Source organism: Oncorhynchus mykiss, chromosome 28 (assembly GCF_013265735.2).
Source record: "Oncorhynchus mykiss isolate Arlee chromosome 28, USDA_OmykA_1.1, whole genome shotgun sequence".
Classification (NCBI taxonomy): Eukaryota; Metazoa; Chordata; class Actinopteri; order Salmoniformes; family Salmonidae; genus Oncorhynchus; species Oncorhynchus mykiss.
The window spans coordinates 33,690,057-33,706,120 of NC_048592.1; the positions used below are offsets into that span (position 1 = coordinate 33,690,057).

At 45.1% G+C, this 16,064-nt stretch overlaps 1 protein-coding gene across 1 annotated transcript in view; it reads right to left on the reverse strand.

Moving 5' to 3' along the window:
* Positions 1-16,064, reverse strand: part of LOC110508229 (low-density lipoprotein receptor-related protein 8-like) — a 170,836-nt gene that overhangs the window by 63,606 nt on the left and 91,166 nt on the right. The window contains exons 5-7 of the mRNA XM_036966528.1: positions 8,090-8,485; positions 2,573-2,695; positions 1,586-1,708 (exon numbers count right to left, since the gene is read on the reverse strand). Coding sequence (XP_036822423.1) covers positions 1,586-1,708; positions 2,573-2,695; positions 8,090-8,485 — 642 coding nt within the window. The remainder of the gene's footprint in view (positions 1-1,585; positions 1,709-2,572; positions 2,696-8,089; positions 8,486-16,064) is intronic.

Consider the following 16,064-nt stretch of genomic DNA (forward strand, 5'->3'; position numbering starts at 1 on the left):
CATAAGGGCTAGATTGAAGACACACACATCATAAGGGCTAGATTGAAGACACACACATCATAAGGGCTAGATTGAAGACACACACATCATAAGTGCTAGATTGCAGACACACACATCATAAGTGCTAGATTGAAGACACACACACATCTGCATAAGTGCTAGATTGAAGACACACACACATCTGCATAAGTGCTAGATTGAAGACACACACATCATAAGTGCTAGATTGCAGACACACACACATCATAAGTGCTAGATTGAAGACACACACACATCTGCATAAGTGCTAGATTGAAGACACACACATCTGCATACGTGCTAGATTGAACACACACACATCTCTGTAAACAGTTCCTTCAGAAAGTATTCATACCCATTGACTTATTCCCCATGTTGTTGTGTTACAGCCTGAATTCAACATGGATTCAATAGATATTTTTCCTCACCCATCTACACACAATACCCCATAATGACAAAGTGAAAACATATTTTTAGATTTTTTTTTTTAGCAAATTTATTGAAAATGAAATACAGAAATATCTAATTTACATAAGTATACACACCCCTGAGTCAATACATGTTAGAATCACCTTTGGCAGCGATTACAGCTGTGAGGGTTTCTGGGTAAATCTCTAAGAGCTTTATTGAAAAACCTCCCTGGTCTTTGTGGTTGAATTTGTGTTTGAAATGCACTGCTTGACTGACAGATAATTGTATGCGTGGGGTACAGAGATGAGGTAGTCATTCAAAAATCATTTTAAACACTATTATTGCACTACACAGTGGGTCCATGCAACTTATGTGACTTGTTAAGCAATTTTTCCTCCTGACCTTATTTAGACTTGCCATAAAAAGGTGTTGAACACTTATTTATTTACTCAAGACATGTCAACTTTTACATTTTAATTCATTTGAAAAAATTCAAAAAACATAATTCCACTTTCACATTATGGGTTATTGTGTGTAGGTAGGCCTGTGACTAAAAGTCAAAATTATATCCATTTTAAATTCAGTCTGTAACACATCAAAATATGGAAAAATCAATAATATGGAAATATTTCTGAATGCACTGTAAATGCTCACTTGCAGACACCAAAAAAACATTTAATTGTACATTCACATTTTACACACACACACACACACACACACACACACACACACACACAGGTTTTTCAATTCTATAATTTGTGAAAGTGGATTTTTATTTTTCATGTCCCTAAAACGATGACTTCTCAAATGTCTCCTTCTCAGGAAAACACAGATCGACACAAACATGTAGATACGCTAGAAACAGCTTTTCCGCCTCCATTTTGTAAAGAAAGAGAATAAAGATTGTGATCTAATCAATAGGTTGGTACTGGTGCCTCTGACTGAGCGCTGAGACTGGAGGTCACAGGTCACTCTGGTTCTCTGCTACACCACGGGGTGAGACCATTAAGAACCATGGAAAGAGGACATAGTCCATTTGAAGAGGACCCTCTCAGTGTGTGTGTGTGTGTCTGTGTCTGTGTGTGTGTGTGCTCTTGAGAGAGTGAGTGTCATCATTTAAGTGTGTGTGTGTGTGTGTCCGAGTGTGTGTTCTTACCACACTCCTTCTTGGGCTCATCAGAGCGGTCCTTGCAGTCCTTGACGTTGTCACACACCTTGGCGCTGTCGATACACTCTCCGTTCTTACACAGGAACTTCAAGGGTCCCTCGCACTTAGTGGCTGTGGCAGGAAGACATGGGGAAAGTATTTTACTACAGACAGTTAAGCCAGGCATACATACACAGACAAGCAGACAGACAGGTACAGGAAGGTACAGACAGACAGACAACCAGTCAGCTAGACATATAGAGCCAAAGACCCAATCAGGAAGTTGGCCAACCAGCCAGACAGACACAGAGACAGCCAAGCCAGTAAAACGGGACAGTCAGCCAGCCAGACATATAGAGTCAGCCAGCCAGACATATAGAGTCAGCCAGCCAGACATATAGAGCCAGCCAGCCAGACATATAGAGCCAGCCAGCCAGACATAGAGAGCCAGCCAGCCAGACATAGAGAGCCAGCCAGCCAGACATAGAGAGCCAGCCAGCCAGACATAGAGAGCCAGCCAGCCAGACAGACATAGAGAGTCAGCCAGCTAGCCAGACATATCGAGCCAACCAGTCAGCTATATAGAGTCAGCCAGCCAGACATATAGAGCCAGCCAGCCAGACATATAGAGCCAGCCAGTCAGACATAGAGAGCCAGCCAGCCAGACATAGAGAGCCAGCCAGCCAGACATATAGAGCCAGCCAGTCAGACATATAGAGCCAGACAGCCAGACATATAGAGCCAGCCAGTCAGACATAGAGAGCCAGCCAGCCAGACATAGAGAGCCAGCCAGCCAGACATAGAGAGTCAGCCAGCCAGTCAGACATATAGAGCCAGCCAGCCAGTCAGACATAGAGAGCCAGCTAGCAAGCCAACCAGCCATGCAGACAGCCAGACTGAGTGTCAGACATACTGTTGACACAGCAAGCCACACACACACACACACACACACACACACACACACACAAAGCCTCCTACCCAGGGGTCTACACATACCGTTGACACAGCCGGCCTCATCACTCTGATCAGGACAGTCATGGACCTTGTTACACTGCTTGGTGCCGTGGATACAGGAGCCATCCCCACACTGGAACTCATCTGGCCTGCATGTCAGTAGGGCTGTAACACACACACACACACACACACAGATACACACAGACGCACACACGGATACACACAGACACACACACGGATACACACAGACACACACACAGATACACACAGACGCACACACGGATACACACAGACACACACACGGATACACACAGACGCACACACGGATACACACAGACGCACACACGGATACACACAGACGCACACACGGATACACAGACGCACACACACAGATACACACAGACGCACACACGGATACACACAGACGCACACACGGATACACACAGACGCACACACACAGATACACACAGACACACACACGGATACACACAGACGCACACAGACAGATACACACAGATACACACACAGATACACACACAGACGCACACACGGATACACACAGACGCACACACAGATATACACAGACGCACACACAGATACACACAGACGCACACACAGACGCACACACGGATACACACAGACGCACACACGGATACACACAGACGCACACACAGATACACACAGACGCACACACAGATACACACAGACGCACACACAGATACACACAGACGCACACACGGATACACAAGAAGGGGAGAGAGTTGGGAAAAAAATGACTTCAGGAAGAAGAGTCCGTTAAACACTAAATAACTGAACTGAGGACTGAACTGAGGACTGAACTGAGGACTGAACTGAGGACTGAACTGAGGACTGAACTGAGGACTGAACTGAGCACTGAACTGAGGACTGAACTGAGGACTGAACTGAGCACTGAACTGAGGACTGAACTGAGCACTGAACTGAGGACTGAACTGAGCACTGAACTGAGCACTGAACTGAGCACTGAACTGAGGACTGAACTGAGGACTGAACTGAGGACTGAACTGAGGACTGAACTGAGCACTGAACTGAGGACTGAAATCAGCACTGAACTGAGGACTGAACTGAGGACTGAACTGAGCACTGAACTGAGGACTGAACTGAGGACTGAACTGAGGACTGAACTGAGCACTGAACTGAGCACTGAACTGAGGACTGAACTGAGGACTGAACTGAGCACTGAACTGAGGACTGAAATCAGCACTGAACTGAGCACTGAACTGAGGACTGAACTGAGGACTGAACTGAGGACTGAACTGAGGACTGAACTGAGGACTGAACTGAGGACTGAAATCAGCACTGAACTGAGCACTGAACTGAGCACTGAACTGAGGACTGAAATCAGCACTGAACTGAGCACTGAACTGAGGACTGAACTGAGGACTGAAATCAGCACTGAACTGAGCACTGAACTGAGGACTGAACTGAGGACTGAACTGAGGACTGAACTGAGCACTGAACTGAGGACTGAAATCAGCACTGAAATCAGCACTGAACTGAGGACTGAACTGAGGACTGAACTGAGCACTGAACTGAGCACTGAACTGAGGACTGAAATCAGCACTGAACTGAGGACTGAACTGAGGACTGAAATCAGCACTGAACTGAGGACTGAAATCAGCACTGAACTGAGGACTGAACTGAGGACTGAAATCAGCACTGAACTGAGGACTCAAGAAGCACACACACACACACACACACACACACACACACACACACACACACACAGCAGGAGAAGCAGTTAACCCGTGGGCTCTGTGATATATGATCTTCAGTATCCTGCCCCAAGATGGAGGCCGCTGCGGAGCCGTATCCCGCTCCTAGTAGCCATTCATTCCCATGCCCAGACATGAAACTCCCATCTAGAGACCACTAAAAAGCACTATTATATAAAGCATGGGGGCGATGATTTAGTGTTATCAGGAGATAGAGAACAGTGTGTGTAGCTGAGCCAAAAGTCAGATAGTGACTCTTTTTCCCAGTCAGTCAGTGTGTGTGTGTGTGTGTGCGCAAAGCTAAACTAGCTCGTAACTTAACTTATTCAAAAGCATGGGTCACATACAGGTAACTGACAGAATAATGGCAACACTAAATGAGCAAATGAGGGATACAAAGTATATTGAAAGCAGGTGCTTCCACAAAGGTGTGGTTCCTGTGTTAATTAAGCAACTAACACCCCATCATGCTTAGGGTCATGTATAAAATTGCTGGGCAAACCATTATTTTGGTTACCATGGCTATGTCCCCATAGGATGACAACACCCCCATCCACAGGGCACAGAGTGGTCGCTGAATGGTTTGATCCACCACCATAAAAAACAACGCCAAATGACGCATCTTCTTGTGGAAGACTGGTGTCACATCCCTCCTATAGAGTTCCAGACACCTGTAGAATCTATACCACGGTGCATTTTATATTTTATTAGGACTGCTCTGGCCCAACACCCCATTAAGAAGCTTTATGTTGGGGTTTTCTTGATTTTGTCAGTTACCTCTGAGTAATATATGTGTACGCTACCAGACACTTTGGATAGAGCATCATGACCACCACGTTAGTGTACCCTACCAGTCACTTTGGGATAGAGCATCATGACCACCACGTTAGTGTACCCTACCAGTCACTTTGGGATAGAGCATCATGACCACCACGTTAGTGTACCCTACCAGACACTTTGGATAGAGCATCATGACCACCACGTTAGTGTACCCTACCAGTCACTTTGGGATAGAGCATCATGACCACCACGTTAGTGTACCCTACCAGTCACTTTGGATAGAGCATCATGACCACCACGTTAGTGTACTCTACCAGTCACTTTGGGATAGAGCATCATGACCACCACATTAGTGTACCCTACCAGTCACTTTGGATAGAGCATCATGACCACCACGTTAGTGTACTCTACCAGTCACTTTGGATAGAGCATCATGACCACCACGTTAGTGTACCCTACCAGCCACTTTGGGATAGAGCATCATGACCACCACATTAGTGTACCCTACCAGTCACTTTGGATAGAGCATCATGACCACCACGTTAGTGTACTCTACCAGTCACTTTGGATAGAGCATCATGACCACCACGTTAGTGTACCCTACCAGTCACTTTGGGATAGAGCATCATGACCACCACGTTAGTGTACCCTACCAGTCACTTTGGATAGAGCATCATGACCACCACGTTAGTGTACCCTACCAGTCACTTTGGATAGAGCATCATGACCACCACGTTAGTGTACTCTACCAGTCACTTTGGATAGAGCATCATGACCACCACGTTAGTGTACTCTACCAGTCACTTTGGATAGAGCATCATGACCACCACGTTAGTGTACCCTACCAGACACTTTGGATAGAGCATCATGACCACCACGTTAGTGTACCCTACCAGTCACTTTGGGATAGAGCATCATGACCACCACGTTAGTGTACCCTACCAGTCACTTTGGATAGAGCATCATGACCACCACGTTAGTGTACCCTACCAGTCACTTTGGATAGAGCATCATGACCACCACGTTAGTGTACCCTACCAGTCACTTTGGATAGAGCATCATGACCACCACGTTAGTGTACCCTACCAGTCACTTTGGGATAGAGCATCATGACCACCACATTAGTGTACCCTACCAGTCACTTTGGATAGAGCATCATGACCACCACGTTAGTGTACTCTACCAGTCACTTTGGATAGAGCATCATGACCACCACGTTAGTGTACCCTACCAGCCACTTTGGATAGAGCATCATGACCACCACGTTAGTGTACCCTACCAGTCACTTTGGATAGAGCATCATGACCACCACGTTAGTGTACCCTACCAGTCACTTTGGATAGAGCATCATGACCACCACGTTAGTGATTATAGTGTTATAGCTCGCTGTGGCAAACCTGAGACCTTGCTATTATTCAAGGGCTTTTAAACACTACAGGACATTAATGGGTTGCCTAGCAACCTATGGACACTCGCTCTTACTCCTTTGCGTATGGCTTAACCTACTCCCTGCGCTGCCTTTCAATTGGCTGAAATAATATCTATCAGTGTTAATTGGCGTTTATGACACATTGGAGGGAGAGAGAGGAGGAAGGAGAAGAGAGAGGATAAAGGAGAAAGGTAGGGCTTGATGACACCGCAGAGAGAGAGAAAGAGAGAGAGAGAGAGAGAGAGAGAGGAGGCCGAGAAAGAGAGAGAGAGACAGGAGAGAGGTGGGACTTGACACCACAGAGAGACAGACAGAGAGACAGACAGAGAGAGACAGACAGAGAGACAGACAGAGAGAGACAGACAGAGAGAGACAGACAGAGAGAGACAGACAGACAGAGACAGACAGAGACAGACAGAGACAGACAGAGACAGACAGAGACAGACAGAGACAGAGAGACAGAGAGACAGAGAGACAGAGAGACAGAGAGACAGAGAGACAGAGAGACAGAGAGACAGACAGACAGACAGACAGACAGACAGACAGACAGACAGACAGACAGACAGAGCAAGAAGTTTGGAGGGAGAGTTAGGGTGAGGAAGATGACACACACACACAAAACATACAGACACACGCAAACACACAGGCATTATGACACAAACACACACACACACAAAACATACAAACACACTCACACACAAAACATATACACACACTCACACAGAGCCTGGGGATCCCTAAAAAACATACGTTCTCCCTCTCTCTCATCTCTCTGTTTCCCTCTCTCTCAGTCTGCCTCTTCCTCTCTTTCTTCCTCTCTCTCCCTCTTGCTCTCTACATCTCCCTTTCCCTCTCTATCTCTCTTTCGCCACTCAAGACAAACTGAGTTGTGTGGAGCCTGGTGAAATGAAAATGTGCTCTGTGACAAAATGGTGTGGCAACACAGATGGAAGATAAATGAAAGATATGGTAGTCTGGATAGTTGTTGTCATTCTCCATGTACATAGGTGGAACAGAACACAACTAGACTGCTAGAGAATCTGGTTGTAATTTAACTCGTCAAATTTATGCCCTGCTAGAGCTGCCCCGGTCAACTGTACAGTATGTATCAGTGGAGGATGCTAAGAGGAGAACGGCTCACAATAATGGCTGGAACAGAGCGAATGGAATGGCATCAAACACACAGAAAACTTGAGTTTGTTGTATTTGATTCCACTCCACCCATTCCGCTCCAACCATTACCACGAGCCCTTCCTCCAAGCTCCTGTGGTTATGTACAGTTCCTTCAGAAAGTATTCAGACTCCTTTTCCACATTTTATTACGTTTCAGCCTTATTCTAAAATGGATTCAATTCATTTTATTTCATTGTTTTTGCTTTGTCATTATGGGGTATTGTGATGTCATTATGGGGTATTGTGATATCATTATAGGGGTTCTTGTGTGTAGAATGATGGGCAAAAATTACAATTGAATTCATTTTAGAATAAGGCTGTAACGTAACAAAATGTGGAAAAGGTCAAGGGGTCTGAATACTTTCTGAATGAACTGTATGTTTATGTATCTAAGACAAAAGAAAACTTAAAAACAACACTTACGACATTCTGCCTCGTCTGACTTATCCTTGCAGTCTGGATCGCCGTCACATTTCCACGGCAGCCTCACACACTCCCCGTTGCTGCACCGAAACTCCTCCATCGTACAGTTCACCCTGCGGCGTGGATGTGAACCTTCACCGCCGCAACGCTCCGGCCACTCGTCAGAGCCGTCGGGGCAGTCGGGGTCGCCGTCGCAGCTCCACACGACGGGCACGCACTCCGAGGTGTTGCAGCGGAACTCGTGCGGGCTGCAGGTGTTCGTCGGCGAGTGGCGGTCGGAGCATTTGAGTTCGTCAGAGTCGTCGCCGCAGTCGTCATCGCCGTCACACACGAAGACAGGTGCCAGGCACTTGCGGTTGGCACACTGGAACTGGCTTTTCGGGCAGGCTTTGTTTCCTGGAGGGTTCAGTTAGAGTTACAAAATCAACACACACACACACACACACACACATACGATCCTGCCGGTATCAGACATACCAGCAAACATGAACTTGACTTAAAAAAAGAGAAGTGGAGATGATACTGGTATCAGAGACACAGAGAGAGAGAGAGAGAGAGAGAGAGAGAGAGAGACAGGCTATGTGCTCACTGCCCACAAAATGAGGTGGAAACTGAGCTGCACTTCCTAACCTCCTGCCCAATGTATGACCATATTAGAGAGACATATTTCCCTCAGATTACACAGATCCACAAAGAATTCGAAAACAAATCCAAATTTGAAAAACTCCCATATCTACTGGGTGAAATTCCACAGTGTGCCATCACAGCAGCAAGATTTGTGACCTGTTGCCACGAGAAAAGGGCAACCAGTGAAGAACACACACCATTGTAAATACAACCCATATTTATGCTTATTTATTTTATCTTGTGTCCTTTAACCATTTGTACATTGTTAAAACACTGTATATATATATATAATATGACATTTGTAATGTCTTTACTGTTTTGAAACCTCTGTATGTGTAATGTTTACTGTTAATTTTTGTTGTTTTTCACTTTATATTTTCACTTTGTATGTTGTCTACCTCACTTGCTTTGGCAATGTTAACACATGTTTCCCATGCCAATAAAGCCCTTGAATTGAATTGAGAGAGAGAGAGACAGAGAGAGACAGAGAGAGAGAGAGAGAGAGACAGAGAGAGACAGAGAGAGAGAGAGAGAGAGACAGAGAGAGACAGAGAGAGACAGAGAGAGACAGAGAGAGACAGAGAGAGACAGAGAGAGACAGAGAGAGACAGAGAGAGACAGAGAGAGACAGAGAGAGACAGAGAGACAGCGAGAGAGACAGAGAGAGAGACAGAGAGAGAGACAGAGAGAGAGACAGAGAGAGACAGAGAGAGACAGAGAGAGACAGAGAGAGAGCGAGAGAGAGAGAAAGGTTGGGTGGTATTCAGATTTTCATACCATCATACCGTTCCTGCATCATATTGGGATATACGGTATTACCTAACTTTTTTTACGCACAAAACTGCTTTAAGGAACAGGGATCTTCTTAGCAAACCAAATGCATAGCTGGAGTCCTGAGCTGCATATCATTTATTTGACAAGCCTTACATTTTTTTATAGTTATACTTAACTTGTGATTTAAGCAGTGGCGTAGCACGCACCCAGCAAGATGGAGTTTGCCAAAAGGCACATAAAGACTCTCAGACCATAAGAAACAAAATTCTCTGGTCTGATGAAAACAAGATTAAACTCTTTGGCCTGAATGCCAATCGTCACGTCTGGAGGAAACCTGACACCAATCCCCACGGTGAAGCATGATGGTGGCAGCATCATGCTGTGGGGAAGTGTTTTGGTGGCAGGGACTGGGAGACTAGTCAGGATCGAGGGAAAGATGAGCAGAGCAAAGTACAGAGAGATCCTTGATGAAAATCTGCTCCAGAGCGCTCAGAATCCTCAGACCTGGGGTGAAGGTTCACCTTCCAACAAGACAATGACCCTAAGCACACAGCCAAGACAACACAGGAGTGGCTTTGAGACAAGTCTCTGAATGTCCTTGAGTGGCCCTGCCAGAGTCCGGACTTGAACCCAATCGAACATCTCTGGAGAGACCTGAAAATAAAATAGCTCCCCATCCAACCTGACAGAGCTTGAAAGGATTGGCAGAGAAGAATGGGAGAAACTCCCCAAATACAGGTGTGCCAAGGTTGTAGGGTCAAACCCAAGCAGACTCGAGGATGTAATCACTGCCAAAGGTGCTTCAACAAAGTACTGAGTAAAGTGTCTGAATACTTATGAAAATGTGACATTTCAGGGTATGGTTTTATACATTTGCAACGTCACAAAATGTGGAAAAAGTCAAAGGGGCCCGAATACTTCCCCAGTGCACAGTTTTATCAGACATTTTCTGTTTTGTCCTCTGTTGTGAGGGATCATCGTATGACGTTAAAGTGCAGACTGTCAGCTTTAATTTGAGGGTATTTTCATCCGTATCGGGTGAACCGTTTAGAAATTACAGCACTTTACGTACACAGTACCCCCCCCCCCCTCCCCCAGGGGAGCAAAAGTATTAAGACAAATGTAATGTGTATTAAAGTAGTCAAAAGGTAAGTATTTGTTCCCATATTCATAGCTCGCAATGACTAAATCAAGCTTGTGACTCTACACATTTGTTGGATCAATTTGCTCTTTATTTTGGTTGTGTTTCAGATTATTTTATGAAACGAATGGTTAAATAATGTACTGTGTCATTTTGGAGTCACTTTAATTGTAAATAAAAACTGAATATGTTTCTAAACACTTCTACATTACTGTGACTGCTACCGTGATTACAGATAATACTGAATGAATGGTGAATAGTGATGAGAAACACAGAGACCGATAGAGAGGGTTGGTGCTGGTATCACACACTCATTGAAAAAAAGGGTTCTTCGGCTGTTCCCATAGAAGAACCCTTTTTGGTTACAGGTGGAAACCTTTTTGGTTCCAGGTAGAACCCATGTGGGTTCCATGTAGAAACCTCTTTAGAAAGGGTTGGGTTTGGGTTCTACCTGGAACCCAAATGGGTTCTACCTGGAACCAAAAAGGGTTCTTCAAAGGGTTCTCTTATGGGGACAGCTGAAGAACCCTTTAAGATTCTAGATAGCACCTTGTTTCTAAGAGTGCAGAGACGGTGAGACACAAACGAGACCAATAGAGATTGAGAGGGATGGTGCTGGTATCACAGACAGACAGAGAGCGGGAGAGAGATGGTTGGTGTTACTATCCCAGAGGTAGTGAGAGGGGTCCTCTCATCACAAAGGCGGTGAGAGGGGGCCTCTCATCACAGGGAGAGAGAGAGCGATAAAAGACCTCTCACAGCAGGCTCTGTCCTCCACTCAGTGGTAGATCTCTATCTCACCATTCTCTCTCCCACAGTCAAGAGAAATACAGCCATCCCATCGCTCCTACGGTCTCTGGCAGTGTCCCAAATGCCACCTTATTCCCTACGTAGCGCAGTACCTAGTGTCCTAAATAGGGTATAGGGGGCCACTTAGGACACACATCTATCTCAGCAGCAAACACATATGGAGAGTGGACATTTGATATTCTACAGACAGCAAGGAGTTCCCCCCTGCTGCCTCTGTCACCCTAGGCTCGCACTTATGGGGGGGGGGGGGGGTTTAGGTCTGGGCTATGTTCATTAGGGCACACCGTAGCAAAACACTATGAAAAATTAGTCTTTCCTATTGCACAAGATCAGAAAATACCTCCCTGTTTCACTCCGGTTGGAGAATTTTCTTCAGTTTCGTGCCTAATGAACACAACCCTGGTTTCTCAAACGGTTTGTTCTGTGTGACGAATGACAGGGTAAAAAAGCACTGTATAAATAAAATGTCATTTGAGTCGAAGGGAGACATTTAATTTAGGATTTTAGAGGCTCCTTTCCGCCCACAGTGTCAAAACAGATTCCTTCTTGGTAACCCCACTGGGCATACACTGGTTGAATCAATGTCGTTTCCATTTAAGGACCACTGAACTGCACCCAGTGGGTGTGGCTTTGAAACAGCAATGATGGTGGGGGCATGGGCAGATTTAGTACACTAAAGTCACCGTTGTTTTTATGTTAGTTTAATGTAACGTTATTTCAATGTAACTTGATGTCGTTTCCACGTTATTTCAATGTAACTGGTACGCTGTATCAATGTCGAAACCGATATGCAGAACGTCACCAACCAACAGCATTAGTCTTGCATGCTTCAATGTTTAGTTAACCCCTCAAGCGTTACATTTTGTTAACCTCTCATTAATCCCAAATTCGTTACGTTTAGTTAATCCCTCATTCATTATGCATTTAAAGACAACCTGTGATACTGGAAAGAGATGTGTGCATTATTTAATTCTTCAAAGAGTTCACCTAATTATACCGGTTGTTATTATACCAGTCAGTTAATTATACCGGTTGTTACACACCTGCAAGAAGCAGACTCAGACATGCAGCTGCTATTCTTATTTCACAGTTATAGACTGAAAATCATTACATGATTAGATTGTAGAATGTAGCACGCCATACCAGATCAGACCAGATCAGGCCATACCAGATCAGACCATACCATACCAGATCAAACCAGATCAGGCCATACCTCTTGACATATTCCACATCGTTGTGTTACAGCCTGAATTCAAAATGGGTTAAATAGATGTTTCTACTCATGACAAAGTGAAAACGTGTTTTTAGAAATGTTTGCAAATGTATTTCTCATTTACATAAGTATTCACACCCTCTGAGTCAATACATGTTAGAATCACCATTGGCAGGGATTACAGCTGTGAGGGTTTCTGGGTAAATCTCTAAGACCTTTCCATACCTGGATTGTACAACATTTGCCTGTTATTATTTAAAAATTCTTCAAGCTCTGTCAGATTGGTTTTTAATCATTGCTCAACAACCATTTGCAGGTTTCAAGTAGATTGAAGCCAACACTGGAACGTGGCCACTCTTGAACATTCACTGTCTTCTGGGTAAGCACCTCCCGTGTAGATTTGTCCTTGTGTTTTAGGTTATTGTCCCGCTGAAAGGTGGATTCGTCTCCCAGTGTCTGGTGGAAAGCAGACTGAACCAGGTTTTCCTCTAGGATTTAGCCTGTGCTTAGATCTAATCGTTACTTTTCATCAAGCTGATGGGTGTAAATTAGCCTCTGGCAGAACGTGGAAACAGAGTTTCATGATCATCCTGTCTATCATACTATTACACACATATGTCTAATTCAATTCAATTCACCATGTGTTCCATTACACACACACACACACACACACACACACACACACACACACACACCTTCATGTATTAATTTCACTGAGGCCAGTGATGAGGATTATCACTTACTGTACCAGGCCTTCTACTGATGGAACCATTTGAGATTCAGCTGAGCTGCAGGGATCGTCTTATCTTCATCAATATTAAACCACAGCGTTCTATTTGATTCTGCCGTGTCTTATCAGCATGAACACACACACACACACACACACACACACACACACACACACACACACACACACACACACACACACACACACACAGACTGTACGTTTCAGTGCAAACACGCACAACACACCACGTGGAACCTACTCCCAATAATCTACTATTCTGCAGTTCAATTATTAAGGAAACTCCATAAACATGCATATCACACATGAGGAGGTCCGTTAGGAAAATACATGAGCATTTCCAGCTACATGGGTAGAGACGTTCATGTCAGTTGGGGACTGTAGTAAAAGGATTCCAAGAATCTTTAATTCCTCTTCTGGAGTTTGGCGGATGATGATCCAAGGGGAATGTGACATCATTCCCAGCCAATCAGAAGGGCGTGCCCGTGGTGTGACCTAGTTCTCTCTCTCTCTGATTGGAAGAGAAGCCGCGGTGATGGGGTGTTTCCGCCGGCAACAACTACGGCCTCGGAGGTAAAGAGAGACGGAAGACTGGTCGGTCACTCTGCTGCTCACTGTAGGGCTTCCACACACATACACACACTCAGTATGTTCATACTGTACCCACGGTCCCGTTCATACCCATGGTCCCGTTCATACTGTACCCACGGTCCCATTCATACTGTACCCACGGTCCCATTCATACTGTACCCACGGTCCCGTTCATACCCACGGTCCCGTTCATACCCACGGTCCCATTCATACTGTACCCACGGTCCCGTTCATACTGTACCCACGGTCCCGTTCATACTGTACCCACGGTCCCGTTCATACTGTACCCACGGTCCCGTTCATACTGTACCCACGGTCCCGTTCATGTATGTCCCATCTGCCTCTGAGCCCATGCATTCTCACTCACATCAATAAGTGTCACCAGGTTAAGGGACATTTGACTTTCACAGATATTATTCATAGATATACAACCTCCCTGTTCCCCAAGGGGCCATACAGTACAGTGATATACAACCTCCCTGTTCCCCAAGGGGCCATACAGTACAGTGATATACAACCTCCCTGTTCCCCAAGGGGCCATACAGTACAGTGATATACAACCTCCCTGTTCCCCAAGGGGCCATACAGTACAGTGATATACAACCTCCCTGTTCCCCAAGGGGCCATACAGTACAGTGATATACAACCTCCCTGTTCCCCAAGGGGCCATACAGTACAGTGATATACAATCTCCCTGTTCCCCAAGGGGCCATACAGTATAGTGATATACAACCTCCCTGTTCCCCAAGGGGCCATACAGTACAGTGATATACAACCTCCCTGTTCCCCAAGGGGCCATACAGTACAGTGATATACAACCTCCCTGTCCCCCAAGGGGCCATACCCCAGTGATATACAACCTCCCTGTCCCCCAAGGGGCCATACCCCAGTGATATACAACCTCCCTGTCCCCCAAGGGGCCATACCCCAGTGATATACAACCTCCCTGTTCCCCAAGGGCCATACAGTAGTGAAATACAACCTCCCTGTTCCCCAAGGGCCATTGAGGCCTCCATAGACCTTTCACTAGTAGAAGGTCACGTTGAAGGCAGTTTAAAGTTTAGACAGGCATGCCTTGTCCACTGGAGAATGACTCAACAGATAACCTTTTCTACTAATGCCATAGACACATTTACAGAACAAAGAGAATACTGGCCGATAATGGGGAGAAAGAAGCAGCACACTCATCCACAGGGGAGAGATGACAACAGAGGGAGAGATGATAGAGAGGGGAAGAGAGGTATGTTTTCTTCCATAGTGATGTCAGTATTATGACCACACGTACAACCAGGACTATGAAGGACGAAGGGCAAGACAGAGGAGAGAGAAAAAAAGGAGAGTTATTGTTCATGGTGTAGCCAGACAGTTATGAAGACCACACTCATCTAGCCAGGATTATCAGGGAGAAGGGATGCTGAAGCATGAATCCTGCTATCGTCTGGTCCCAGACCTGTATTGTATTGGCACTAGTCTAGCAAGCAAACTCCTTGTGACTAACATTATTATGCCATACAATAAATAATTAGCAAAAAAAAAGGTACTACTGTAACCTAAAATGGTTCTGTCCCCATAGGAAAACTCTTTGAAAAACCCTTGATGGTTCCAGGTAGAACCCTTTTGGGATCCATGTAGAACCCTCGTGGAAAGGGTTCTACGTACAGGGTTTAACCTGGATCCAGCCGCGGCTGTCCCCTTAACAGTATGGTAATTTGACCAGTTTCTCATTAGCAACAAAATAATCCCGCAGTAACAGGAAATGTAAATTATTGTTTGGATTATAATTCATGGACATTTTTTGTAGAGATTGATAAATGTTTTGTTAGGGCAAATCAAGCCTGAAATGTTAAAGTGGAAATGACAAACCTTAGAAGCCTTTTTAAATCTCAAATTCACTACAAGTTTGCTTTTAATCCTGCATCAATAGTGTGATCAAATTAAGATCCTACATCTGTACATACAGTACATTTAGGGTTGCAAAAATTCTGGTAATATTCCCTGGTTTTCCAGAAATACTGGTTGAGAAATTCCTGGTAAAAGGATGGTTTAAGAAGGAAATCTGGGAATCCTCCAAACA